Raw genomic sequence first — 14,168 nt, forward strand, 5'->3', positions numbered from 1 at the left:
TCATACATATAGTACCATTTGAATTGCAATTGCTTGTATGAGTCTTTCTTTCCATTTACTGAGCTAGTGAGCTCACCCCTAGTGCACACATCTTTTTAGATGATTTTACAGGATATTCCAGAGAGGAACCCGTGTCGGGGTCCACCGACGAACCTTCAGTGGGGGATTGGTGGGTCACAGAAGGATTTGATCACGGAGACGGATGCCCATGTGAGAACTGTGTTGCAGGGCAACAATAGCAGATTTCTAATTACAGTTCTCCTTTTGATTCTTTTGGTATACTCGCCTTTTTGTGCTCTCTATAATTAAATTGTTATTTCTTGTGTAAATATCATGCCTACGAGCCCACATGTAAATATACTATATGTAACAATTTGGGTATCAAGAGTATATGGTGATTTATAGGTATTTATACATGATAAGACTTTCGTTGAAATTACATTACTATATTTCTATGTACATGTGGCTTGTTGTGCTGTGGTTACTGTATTAGATGATCTTGGAGGTTTTGGGTTACCCGGAGGGAACTCAGTCACCGATCCGATTCTATGTGAACGGGGCGTGACATGAAAAATATAAATGAGGGGGTATGATTACCTGGTTGTGTTTAAGCTTTTAGCATACAACCCTCTTGAGTTGGACTTCCTTTCTGCTAATTTTAGTAGGCTTGGGCTTGTGAAAAATGGGTGTAGCTTATATTTTAGTTTGTCATGATGATTTCATATTATTTCCTTGAAATTCATAAAGGAGTAGTTACGCCCTCCAGGGGCTTTCGCTATGGTGATCTTTGCCTAATTTCTTTATTTTGTGTATGGAATGCCTCACTTCTCTTCTTGTTGGTGTAGTGTCTTTGGGAAGGTTGCATGGGATCCGGATGAGGTGACAAAACCATTAGATCATGTATACCGTCTTTGCATGTTCTTGAAAATTGGGCATGCCTTTCTTTGAAGTCTCCAGGACCTGCTAACTATATATAGTGGGGCGCCTGGCCAAGTTGTAAATGGTCATTAATCTTGTTCCACATTTAGCCCTAACACCCCTACGCTACTAGGCATAATTCATATAAGAAAGTATCTTGGTCTCTCTTTAGTGGTTGGTAAAGTCAAGAAGGAAGCCTTTCAAGAGATAAAAGGATAAAACCCTTAACAAGATTTTGGGATGGAAGGAGAAGCTTCTCTCCTTTGTAAGAAGAAAATTTCTTATCTAGTTGGTGGCTTTGGAAATTCTCTCTTATACTATGATGGCCCATTTCTTATTGCTTGTTGACTTGCTATCAGACTTGAACAAAACATTCTGTAGATTCTTGTGGGGGAGGAGGTAAGTAGCATGAGAGGAAGATTCATTGGGTTAGTAGGAATTTCTTTTGCATGTCGAAGCTTGATGGAGTACTTGGAATTCATGACTTTGTCATCGAAAATGATGCCTCGTTGGTAATGCTGGGATAACACTTCTTAAATAAGCAAAACCTCCTGTAGACTAAATTGATTAGAAGTATTTATTTTCCTCATGCTAACTTCAGTATGGCTCAAGTAGGGAAAAACTTCATGGGCGTAGTGAAAGGAAACTTGTGGGTGGTGATAAATGGTTGGTCTATTCAAATTTGGAATGATCCATGGGAGCCCATCCTTGAAAGATATAGAACTGAGTCTCCCAAACCCCCTAGATTGTACAAATTGATGGGTAGTAGACCTATCTCTCCTCTAGCTTAGTGGAGGGTGGGTAACTTAAGAAGGCTATTTCAGTGGAGTGGAGGCTATCTTCAAGATCTCACTCAGTTCAGAAGGGCAAGATCACATTTGGTCATGTCAGCTCATAGGTTGCGTTCTTCTCTGGCAATCTCTGACTCAAACTCTAATAGTAAAACTTCTTGCATTCCTAGATTGGTGTGGAATATTATTGGAATTCTAAGATTCCCCCTAAGGTGTAGTATTTTCTTTGGAGAATGTGTTTAAATGCTTTGGGAAAGTGGTTGAGACGATGGTGTATACTCTATTTGAGTTCCTCTTAGCTCAGCAAGCATGATTTACTTCTTCTGTGACTATAAAGTCCTCACCTAATCCCTCTATGCCTATCTATGAATGGATTATTAAATGGGGGTAAAGTTCTTAGATGGACAAAGGAGCAGTTGATGATCTTTATTTCTCATACTATTATTGTTTGGGAGTTTTGGAAGATGAGAAATGCCAAGTAATTTAAAATCTCCTTAGCTCCTTTCAGTGTCTGGATCTCCGTGGTTAATTAGAATGTGGAGGAAGCCCTCTCATTGATTCATGGGGCATCTCCTGCTCATAATTCCAATGAGCACTCTCTTTCCTCTACTGGTGAGTATCCAAAGATTGTCTCTGCGATTTCTGATGCTATTGTTTCTATTAGGCCAAAAGCTTTGGGCTTAGGATGCATTTGTTTTTCTAGTAAGCAAGAGCTATGCTTCATTGTCATTGATCATGTGGCACCCTCTTCAGCATTAGTGGGGGAGGCCCTTGCTCTCCGGATGACTTTGAACCGTAATAGGAGGCCCAAAGATTCTCTTCTAGATTCTATGAGATGGGCGACCAAGCAATTCACCTTGAGATTGGGTTGGGGTTGGTGTGTTTGGTTCCAAACATATATTCTTTGGCAGTCATTTACAATTTGGAGGTGTTTGATGGATACCTTCCACCAAAGATCAACTCCACAGGAGAACCATCTAGGAATCTCCTTTTTGTAGTTTATGGTAGACTGAGATTGAGAGCAGAGATCACCTGTTCAAATGCTCATTCTCTTCCGTTATGTGGAGGGACATTCTCAGCTTATGCTCCTCTTCCAGGAAGCCTATAAGGATTTTTGTGATGGATGCTCACTGGGTTGAGAAGAATTTTAAGTGGGACACTATTGGTTGTATAGCAAGGCTCGCAAATGTAACACCATCTCTAATATCTTGAATAAGAGAAATTTTTTAGTATTTAGAAACAAATCTCAATCCTTTTTGTATTTAGATTTGTCCTAGTGAGGTTTGCAGGGTTTCTATCTTTTTGTTTAGTATTTTCTTTTCTTTTACAATAAAGTTGATTTATCTATTAAAAAAAAAAACTTCGTTTTAGAATCGAGTTTTTCTTCACGCATCATCACCCACTACTTTATTGATGTTGTTGGATGGGACTCTTTGAGACTCCAACACATATTAGATTTCATTTATAGTTAGTAGTGGAAGAGAAATTATGACCGTTGATCGATCCCCCGAGTTTCTCTTCACCGTGGGTGAAGAAAAACTCTCCTCCATTATATAGCATGGCTATGTTTTGATTTTTGGGATTAAGTAGTAACATGATATTTTTTTTTCAAATAAAAAAAAAAAAAAAAAAAAAAGAGGTCATTTTTTCCGGTAAACAATTGTAAAAAGATTCCTTCTATACCTATTGCTCCCTTGAGGCTTTCCTGCATGTCCCAAATATGATCTACCATGACACATCAATGAGGCCAATATTTTTTTGGACAAGTAGACTATAGGGTCCTCTGCCATCCATCAAGATTCTATTTAAATGGAGTCAGCCAAATGAAAAATAAAGCTAATGAAAATCCGGGCAAAATAGAAATTTTTTTCTAAAATGGTCGAAAACTTTTTATTGCTGAGAATATGTACACCAATACATGGGAATTATACAAATGAATTGATTCTAAAATATGGGTCAATTCAAATGATCACGATATATCCAAAGGTCGAAATTGCCGCAGGTTAACATCCACATTTCTTGTGGCACAACTGAGAGGATCCTCTAAGAAGCATCCATGATAAGCTGTACAAACATTATCCATGTAATACTACAGAACCATGAAATCAGACATGATGCCTATAGGTTGAAAAAAGTGAATTGAACTATTAGCTTGAATTGTGATAATAGTCAACTATAAGCTATGTAGACATCAGTGAAAGTGAAGAGCAAGAAATTTGATACAACTAAAAGATGTTAGTGAGGCTTAAAAGAGGTGAACTATCAAGATGAGCAATCATAGACAGGCCATCAATAAAACCTCACCCTTGTGTGATACATATCTATATATAATGAGCAAAGACTTTCTTGACAGTGCATGAAGATAAGATTATCTTGATGGTCCAACTTGGAGAGCATACCCTCAGTCGATTGACCATTGGGGGGCAGTTCACCACATGAATTAGCAACGTTTCAAACCTGGGTCCCACCTCATCCATATGACACATCATGTTTTTAACTTTTACTTTGTATTTTTGGTGGATGAACCCTTTTACCAAAAATTTGACTATTCAACTATGTTTTGGAACTTTGTGTTGCCACATGGAAAACTTCATTTGAATTGATATTAAGATGGGGAACTGGTCAACATTGTCCAAAAAATGAGAGCTATATAGGTTACTAGGATGGAGATGTTAGGGTTGTCAAGAAAAGTTTATCTTGATAATGTGAAAGAGATACCTCCATAATATTATCTTAGGGACAGGGAGAGGCATACCACACCCGTGTACAGTAAAATAACGGGTTACGAGATGGAATATCATACAAGAAGGGGGTAGGATGTCATTTCAAAAGGGGAAGGAGAAAGATATAGACACAGGGCACTAGCTTTACTAAGATCCTTTTTCGCACAGTATCAACTCCCTATTGCAAACCCTATTTGCCAAATGTACCTTGAGCTACCCAAGAAATCAGTTTTGGGAATCTTTCATTAAACATCTTCAGATTCATTGTAAATCCCTTTTTAACCCTAATGATGAATAATATCCAGTTTCTTAATATATAAAAAAAGTAGTTTAATCATCATGTCAGCCATTGTTTATTTGAAGCTTTTTCATATTCCATCAAGGGTGACCTGTCAAGGAGGGGAGTATGCCCTTGGGAGGGCTCATGGACCTTCCACAAGATAGATAGACATACACGGGAGGTCTAAATCATTTCTTAAACATCCAACGGTCAGAATTACTACATTATTATTGAAAGTGGCACAACCATGTGTAGATCAGGTAAATTTCATGTTTTGTACAGACCAAGGACTTTATTTATCCATCTAGTTTAATTTTGTGATTCAATAACCATGCTTGAGTGGCTTTATGTTCAGTGCCCTAGGCTCAACCTTGGCTTTTAGGGAAGTCAGACACCTCCAATCAATGTTATGGCTATAGAGGTTGAGAAGTTTGGGACATGGCCAATCTAGAAACCAACTGCCCATAAATGAGAAAGGCCAAATGATGCAGATACGGCTGCCCTTTCTTGGTTGGACCAGCATGACCGGCTTTGAAAGTCAAGAGCCAAGAAGAACCAGTCCAGCCCAGTGTTTTGGTCCAACAAGGGTTGGAAATAAAATTAGTAGTTTACTTAATATTTTATTTCATGCTTTTATTTTCCAGACTTGAACGTAGGAGTAGGATTTATTTCCTTGCTTTGATTTCCTTTTTATAGTTGTTTCCTAGTTTAGGCTAGTTTCTATTCCAGTTAAGTTTCTAATTTCATGTTCCTATTTTCCTATATATTAGTTGTAATCGATTGAAAATTTAGAGAGTGATTTTGATTATTGAAAGAATGTGTTGAATGTGATTCTCCCTTTTCCCCTCGCTACTCTGATCTCCCCTCTCTTCCCTAAGGATTCTCCATCAACTTAGTATCAGAGCCGAAGGATCCTATTCCTTCCCCATCTTTCTTCTTCCCTTCCCATTCTCTGTGTCAGATTCCACCGATTCTAAGAACAAAAAAAAAAAAAAAAAAACCCAAACCCTGCCTACCCTCCGCCTTCTCTGTTCCTTTCGGCAGCAGCCAAAAAAAAAAAAAAAAGAGTTATTTCCTATTCTACCATATATTCTTGAGTGCTCTTTTGTTAATCATCACCATGGTTGCCAATAGTGAAGTTGTTCAGCAGTTGAATTCTTATAAAGGAGAAACTGATACAAAATTTGATGCTCTCACTAACATGGTCACGTCCCTAAAAACAATGGTGGAGTCTATGCAAGTTTCTATTGATCGTTTGGTGGCAGCAGATAAAGGAAAGAGTCCCATTCAATCTGGGGATTCTTCCAACACCACTCCACAGAATATGCCAGTAACACCACCACCACCGCCACCACATCATACACCACCACCACCACCTCCACCACCATATGGGACTAGTAGACATGATGATGGAACAGAAAGAGCAGCAAAACTGGATGTCCTTGATTTTTATGGAGACAATAATCCAGAATTGTACCTTGACTGGATTCACAGTTTAGATACATACTTCAGATGGTATGGGTTGACTGAGGCTCGAAAGATCCTATTTGCAAAGGCCAAACTGAAAGGCACGGCTCGAGTCTGGTGGATCAAGCAACAACAACAGAACCGAACCCGAGGCATTGGTTTGGTCAATACTTGGGTTGAAATGTATGAAGTCATGAATCGGCGATTCTTGCCTTCTGATTACAAGCAACGCATGCATCTCAGATTTGCACAGTTGAAACAAGAGAATTTGACCGTTGAGGAGTATGTTGCTAGATTTTATTATTTGGCCACTCGTTCTGACTTTGAGTGGGATGAAGAAGTCATAGTGGCCCAATTTCGCAATGGTTTGCACCCTCAACTTAGTGCTACCCTTGCATCTAGTCGACTACCTACCATGGAAGACGTCGTACAAGTAGCATATTAGGTTGAGGAAAGTCTGAAACGCCCATACAATCGGAAAAATTTTGCAGATACTTTTTCTCGAGGTACTAGTTCCGTTTGGCAACAGTCTCCTACCCAAGAGAGGTCATCTAGCAAACCACAGGCTAGTGTTACATCTATGGCCTCTTCACGACCTAGTCGGCCGTATTCTCCACCTCGACATGTCTCTGAAATGTCATCTTCACGGCCTACTCGCCCATACTCACCCCCTCTGCGTGGTTCAGATAAACCCTCTGATTCTTCAAAATTTACAGTTCGGTGCTACTCATGCCATGGATTTGGACATATCAGTGCCCAATGTCCCAGCCGTTTGGTTGCTTTTATTGATAAGGATTCTCCTATACCATATATTCCCGAAGAGTAACTTGGTTCTGACACAGTTGATTTAAGAGAAGAGCGTGCAACAGGTGAAGTCAATGACACTCTCAGTGACGATGACCAACATCATTTTTATGTCATTCGTCATGTGTTGACCACTCAGAAGGCCACTAAAAATGAAGATTGGCGCCGTAGTAGTATTTTTCAGACTCGTGTGAAGTGCAATGATCAGTTGCTAACCTTGGTCATTGATGGAGGCAGTTGCACTAATGTTGTCTCTGAAGACGTTGTTCGTAAGCTGGGATTGAATACAGAACCACATCCTAATCCTTACAAGGTTGCTTGGGTGAACAACACTAATCTCAAAATCACAGATAAATGTTTGGTCACATATTCTATTGGTGGATTTAAGGATACAGTCCAATGTGATGTCCTCCCTCTGAAGGTGTGCCATATCCTTCTTGGTCGACCTTGGTTGTTTGATAAGAAAGTACAGCATTGTGACTATGCCAATATCTATGCCTTCAAGCATGCCAACAAAACTATGAAGTTTCATCCTGCCAAAGATCTCCCTGAAATTAAGCTCAAGAAGATGGTGGGATCATTCCTCATTCAGCGTATTCCTTCAGACGGTCTCCTTGGTCCTTTCCCTAACTCGACAGAATCGAGTTCTTTTCAGAGGAGGAGAGTTGATGCAGATACGGCTGCCCTTTCTTGGTTGGACCAACATGACCGGCTTTGGAAGCCAAGAGCCAAGAAGAACCGGTCCAGCCCAGGGTTTTGGTCCAACAAGGGTTGGAAATAAAATTAGTAGTTTACTTAGTATTTTATTTCATGCTTTTAGTTTCCAGACTTGAACGTAGGAGTAGGATTTATTTCCTTGCTTTGGTTTCCTTTTTATAGTTGTTTCCTAGTTTAGGCTAGTTTCCATTCCAGTTAAGTTTCTAATTTCATGTTCCTATTTTCTTATATATTAGTTGTAATCGATTGAAGATTTAGAGAGTGATTTTGATTATTGAAATAATGTGTTGAATGTGATTCTCCCTTTTCCCCTCTCTACTCTGATCCCCCCTCTCTTCCCTAAGGATTCTCCAACACCAAAGCAATCATCCCCACAGTAGAAAATCATGGTCCTTGGCCAAAACCACAAGTGCACATGCAGTGGAGAAATATTTTTGGCAAAAAGTAGAAGGAAATAATGAGGGATATTTCTTTATACACAGTGAATGGGTTCTCTCGGAATTGATGATTATAATTACTCCCCTGTAGTACGAAGTCCATAATGCCCTTGCACTGCTCAAGAGTCTCACCAAATCACCATAAAGGTCGTGGATGAAGAGATTCTTGTTCACCAAAGGTGAAGGAAAAGTTGGTTCAATAAATAATAGCATAGTTCATAAACAGACATCTCTATGCTCATGCACTAGCAATGGGGCTCTAGGAACTTGGAATAAAACTAGAGTCTAATCAATGGAGAATTCAATTTCATTTGAAGCCGTTACAGCAGTATGATACATAAATAGAACAATAACACCACATATTAGACCTACAAGCTTATGTCAACATCGTTAAAAAAATACCTTTAACCATGAAACTCCCCAGGAACATTTCCAATCAATTTGAATCTGTAAATTCAGAAACATCTTTAATTTTCCAGTGTACCATCAACCATGCTAGGTGAAGAGTCATGTAACGTATCCAAGAAAGATTATGGGGTTGCTGCAGTCCATGACACTGAGATCAATATCTCCGCAATCGTTTACTACCACTTCAGAGCATCTCAATCCACCAGCAAGTCCTCAACTGGAATATATTAGTCAGACCACAGATCTCACCCAAGCAACAACAGAGCATGCCCCGACCCCAATTCTGTTATTATCAGGCAACAACATTGCGTAACTCTCAAATAACGATTTCAGCCCTTGTTCTTTGTTTGAGTTTCTGAGACCAATGCCTTAATGCAGAGCTTCGGCTTGGTACTAACAAGATCATTAGGAAGAACTGACACAGCAACCACTAAGGACCGATTGGATATTCCAGAAACAGGTAGCAACTCAACAAGAATGGAAAGCTGTAGATAAACATTTAAAGAGGGAAATAAATAAAGGATGGCCAGAAAAAAATTTGTTAAAGCTCTAGGGGCAATTCTGTCCTATCAAGGTTAGTGTTCTGCCCCATTATTTTTATTTTCTCTTTAGTTATTGTAATATGTAGGTTAGGGTATTTTAGTCCCCTAACTTACCCCCCTTATTTGGACTTATATATAGATGTGGAGTGGCCTGCGATAGTACACAACTCATTATCGCAGGCTGCCTCCCACACAAAGTTGGTAGCCTCTCTCTCTCTCTCTCTCTCTCTCTCTCTCTCTCTCTCTCTCTCTCTCTCTCTCCTTTCTCTTTGTTTTCTCTTGGTTTAATTACATAGATTCTGGTTTGTTACATATGCAACTCCAGTACACTGCCACCAGGAATGAGCAAAGAAAATCTTTTTAAATAGCCAAATGTGAAAGTTCATGGTTTTGTACCTGAGGAGATTTCAGGTCAACAACTGAATCTGCAACAACATCCTTAACTGCAGCAGCCACAACACTGAAGCACTTGTTGCGGTCCAATAAATCAACTAAGAAAGAACCTTCTGCAGTTCTCTGGGATTTCATCTCTGTCTCCTCAATTCCCCTTCTATTATAACCAACTGCAAACTAAAAGAATAAATAAGAAAGGTTGCACAAACTCTCAAAAAAAAATAATGGTGGCTTGAACCTAATATTACATACTTGTACAAGGCCACCATATGGATCATTGAAAAGAAAAATTCCCAAATCAGAAAGACGGGAAGAAAAATATGCAGCAGATGACGAAGATAAAATTTAAAAGAAAAAATCAATTGTTATTTTTGTTAAATTATCTTCCATGTGATAAATTAATGATGCAAGCAAACACATCAATTCATCCAATTACTACTCAGAGAAAAGTATTCACTATATCAATTTGATCTCTGTTCTGCAAGATTCCCCAACTGATCCATTTAATGACATCCTTGTTCCAGCATGTCTGTCATGTACCTGTCTTTCACATTTCTTGATGTCAACGCTAGATCTTGGCTTTCCCCTTTCAGTTTATTTTATTATTTGTTTTTGGTTGGTGCTACAGGCTTTCCCTATTTAATGGAACGAAAAGAACATGATCTTTTTCTAATTGGCCACAAGTGTAAAACTGTACTAGTATTGGTATATCTCATCCAGGACTAGTAACACTATGCTCCTATCTGGAGTCTATAAGCTAAGCCCAGGAGATGCTCATCCATACAATGGTTGCCAGACCCGTATCAGACAGTTGTCAAGATGCCTAGGTGGCCCAAGGCATTGGAGCAGCACCTAGAGGACCAAAGGAGTTGGAGCAGCGCCCACCTAAGCATTGCCTAGGCGCCCTGGGTGTATAGTATATGACTATAGGCGTTTCCTAGGTGCCCAAGGTGTGTAGTATATGACTATGGGTAATAAAAACAACAACAAACTCGGCCTTTATCCCAACTTAACGAGGTCGGCTACATGGATCCGTGCAAAAACAAAAAAGGATAAATGAAAGAGAAATGAATCATTCATTTATCGGAGCTTGTTATTGATCGGGGCAACTCCAAAATTAGCACAAATGTGTTCATTCCTTTATCCTTCCTAGTTTTGCGGTATAACAGTCCTCTAAAATTTTTATTTAAGCTTTGAAGGATTACGTTGGTCATACAACACTCTAATCACACCTCTCCACTTCATCCATCCTCTTTAATTCCTTATGAAACATCATCCTTTATGTCACCTTCTCCATTTATGATTGACCCCAAATATCTAAAATAGTCACTTTACGGTATCTCTCTCAATGTTCACCATATTGGTATCCATCATAGTGTGACTAAAGTTACACATTATACACTCCGTCTTCAATCTACTAATCTTAAAACCTCTTCTTTCCAAGGTTGATTTCCACAGCTCCAACTTGGCGTCAAGGTTTGAGAACTTGGTATTCAAGAACGGGATCGATCCAAGCCGATACCGATCCAGATCAGCTGGATCAAATAAAAATACCCATGCTTTCAATTAAAAAACCATTTTTGGACTATTTTACCCTTCATCCATACCGATACACCGATACGGTATTGGCCAAGAATCAGGATCGGTCATGTCCAATTCTGATCCTATCTGATTTCTCAAATCATGCTTGGCGTTAATCACTTGTCTCATCTACCGAAACGATATCATCGACGAAGAGCAAACACCATCAGCGAAGAGCATACACCACATGACCTCATCTTTAATGCTCTTGGTTAAATCATCCGTGATGAGTGCAAATAAATAAGTGCTTAAGACTGATCCCTGATGTAACCCAATCATAATTGAGAATTCTTTGCTTTGACCTCCCACAGACCACACACTAGTCACCGTATCCTCATACATATCTTTAATTATATCCACATATTTACTTGACACCCCTCTCTTCACAAGAACATGCCGGATTAACTCACTAGGAACTTTGTCATAAGCTTTTTCTCAGTCAATAAAGACCATATGAAGATCATTTTTGCAAGCCCTATATCTTTCCATGAGCCTCCTCAGTAGGTAAATAGTTTCTTTTGTGGATCTAACTGACATAAAACCAAATTAGCTCTCCGAGATATGAGTCTCTCTTCTTAGACAGGCCTCAATAACCTTCTCCTATAATCAAAATAAAATAAACAAAGTATAGGACTGATTTAAGCATATTCATTGGAAAGCAAAAGAATAAACATAAATAAGCGTAAACGTGTGAAGTGTCAACAAGTTGTGTTGTCGCCTTGGACCTAAGAAAGAGCCTGAATGCCTAGGCAGTGTTAGGTGACACATTGACAACTACGGTATTAGAGTGTGTCCAAATGTATGGCTAGCATCCCCACCAACTCTAGTTTCCACTCCTAACATATACGTGGGTCCAGCACTCCTTATCTCATTAAACAATAGGATTTTGAACATAAATCCACAAGATGGATACATATCATCTCAAGACCCTAGTTAGTTAATTTGCATATTATTCATGAAATGTATTTTCAATGTAAAACTCAAAAAATTTCATTGTAATGCATCACGTACAAACAGTAGGTGGATTTCAAACACACATTAATATGTTAAATACATTTTACATATCAAATATTAGGGGAAGTGTTTCCTATGGGATAGTGTGGTTCCTGTGCATGCAAGAGAACCAATGGGAGCGCACGAAGAAGCATCCACAAGAGAGTCATTTTCCCTTTCATGGGGAGTGGACCGATCATTTTGCTCCCCCATGTGTTTGGGCGTAAAGGCCACACTCCCCCACAAAAAAATGTTTTTTCCCTAAATATAAGATGCATATCCATTTCCGACTTGAATATGCATCCAAATTTTTTCACGTACGTTCGGCTGAGAAATTAAATTTTTACTTCCAAATTGAATTATCCAAGAAGTTTTGTTATACAGAACTTTGAGAGAAAATGGATAGAGCCCAGAGCCCTAATACATAAAGTCCCGGCAACACAGATTCACTGAAGTATAAGAATAAAAGCAGACACAGAGAAGCAGAAGTGGTATTCAGAATTGGATATCTCCATGTCCTTCAACTGGAAGACCAGTTGAGCATGCAAAATCAAGAAACATTACAAGCAAAGAATCGAATGTAAAAACATCTTCATCAGATCAATAGAATTTCTTTTGAGTAGTCAGGGATATCAGCTACTAAGAATGATTTTCATTAAGACCATTAATACAAATGGTACCTTTATAGGCTTTTCAAGTTTTTTCTGCTTATCATTCAAAAATTGTTGAACAAGCTTTGACACAACTATGCGGAGGTCCTTCTCATTTAGAGCACATGTTGCTTGAATAGGAAAAATGCGATGACACCACCTGCACCAAAGGAAAGGCCATACCATTTGAAACTGGAAGATAAAATTGTAGTTCTAGGTTGATAAATCAAGTTCAAGACCTTAACAAGAAAGCAGTCAAATGTATACACTGACAAGTAAACAAATCAACAAATACGATTCTCTGAGTTTCGAGACAAATTATATATCAACAAAGCAAGAGGTCTTGTGGTGAATGTTGAACCACATAAATTAAGACAAACACAGGTTAGGCAAAGAATGACTATCTGTGCGACAAACTTGTGAAATGTTTGAGTGCCAAGCTAAGTAGTATATATTCTTCAAAATGTACAATTACCCATATCAACACATGCTTATCTTTGACTGCCTACTGGCGTCGATTGTTCAGCAGCTTCATTTTTATTCATTTGTTACAATCATAGTTGTCACGGCGCCAAGGCGAACCAAGGCGGTGGAGGGTTGTCTAAGCGCTTAGGCGAGAAGGCGCCCGCCTTAAGGCGAACTAGGCGAACAAGTGTTATTTTTTATTTTTCCTATTTTCCAACATTATTTAGTAAGTTATATATACCTTGTATCATAAAAAATCAAGATTAAGCCACATCAAGTCATTAAAAATCAATATTTAGCCACATCAAATCATAAAAAATTAACATTAAGTCATTAAGTTATAAAAAATCAACATTTAGAGAAATGCTCTTATTCTATAATAAGTTTGACTGGTCAAATGATTTTATTTTTACATGAGACTTTTTGTATTAGTTATAATATAAAACCAGCTTTCTAACAAGTCTAAGATTACTTCAATTTGAGTTACAATGACAAAGTAATGCTTCAGTCAAACTTATTTTTAAGTGCGCAAATACTGTTAAAATCGTCTGAATGAAAATAATTTTATGAATATCAAAACAAAATATTTTTTTACCGGACTTTTGGTTTTTAGCAATGTTTTAACATGATAGAATTTATAAAATTTTCATAATTGAGAAAAACCCTAGCATTTAAAAGTTGAAAATCGTCCCTATAACCAAAATTCAGTTTTTGTTCTTGGACTGGGGGGTTGACTTTTTATCCTTTTGGAATTTGATTTTTAAACTATTTTTATTGGATTCAAATAGGGGGTATTTGCTTATTTATGAATAATATATTAAGTAAATGAAATAACAAATATTAAAAACATTTACTTAAATGATATTTGGCATAAATAAGTGCCGAAACAGAAGGCAACATGCAGTGCAACAAGGCGGCTGTCGCCTAGGCCCCAGGCAAACCGCCTGGACGCCTAGTCGTCGCCTAGGCGACGCCTTGGCGACGCCTTGACAACTATGA

The 14,168-nt window shown here is 38.4% G+C and overlaps 1 protein-coding gene across 2 annotated transcripts in view; it reads right to left on the minus strand.

The window, feature by feature from the left end:
* Nucleotides 1-8,416: 8,416 nt before the first annotated feature.
* LOC122072911 overlaps nucleotides 8,417-14,168 on the minus strand; it is an 11,900-nt gene continuing 6,148 nt past the window's right edge. For both annotated transcript variants that reach the window (XM_042637350.1, XM_042637351.1), the window contains 3 exons: nucleotides 12,735-12,864; nucleotides 9,484-9,657; nucleotides 8,417-9,030 (listed from right to left, as the gene is read on the minus strand). In XM_042637350.1, the coding sequence (XP_042493284.1) occupies nucleotides 8,875-9,030; nucleotides 9,484-9,657; nucleotides 12,735-12,864 (460 nt within the window). In that variant the 3' untranslated portion in view covers nucleotides 8,417-8,874. The remainder of the gene's footprint in view (nucleotides 9,031-9,483; nucleotides 9,658-12,734; nucleotides 12,865-14,168) is intronic.

Source organism: Macadamia integrifolia, chromosome 3 (genome assembly GCF_013358625.1).
Source record: "Macadamia integrifolia cultivar HAES 741 chromosome 3, SCU_Mint_v3, whole genome shotgun sequence".
Taxonomy (NCBI): Eukaryota; Viridiplantae; Streptophyta; class Magnoliopsida; order Proteales; family Proteaceae; genus Macadamia; species Macadamia integrifolia.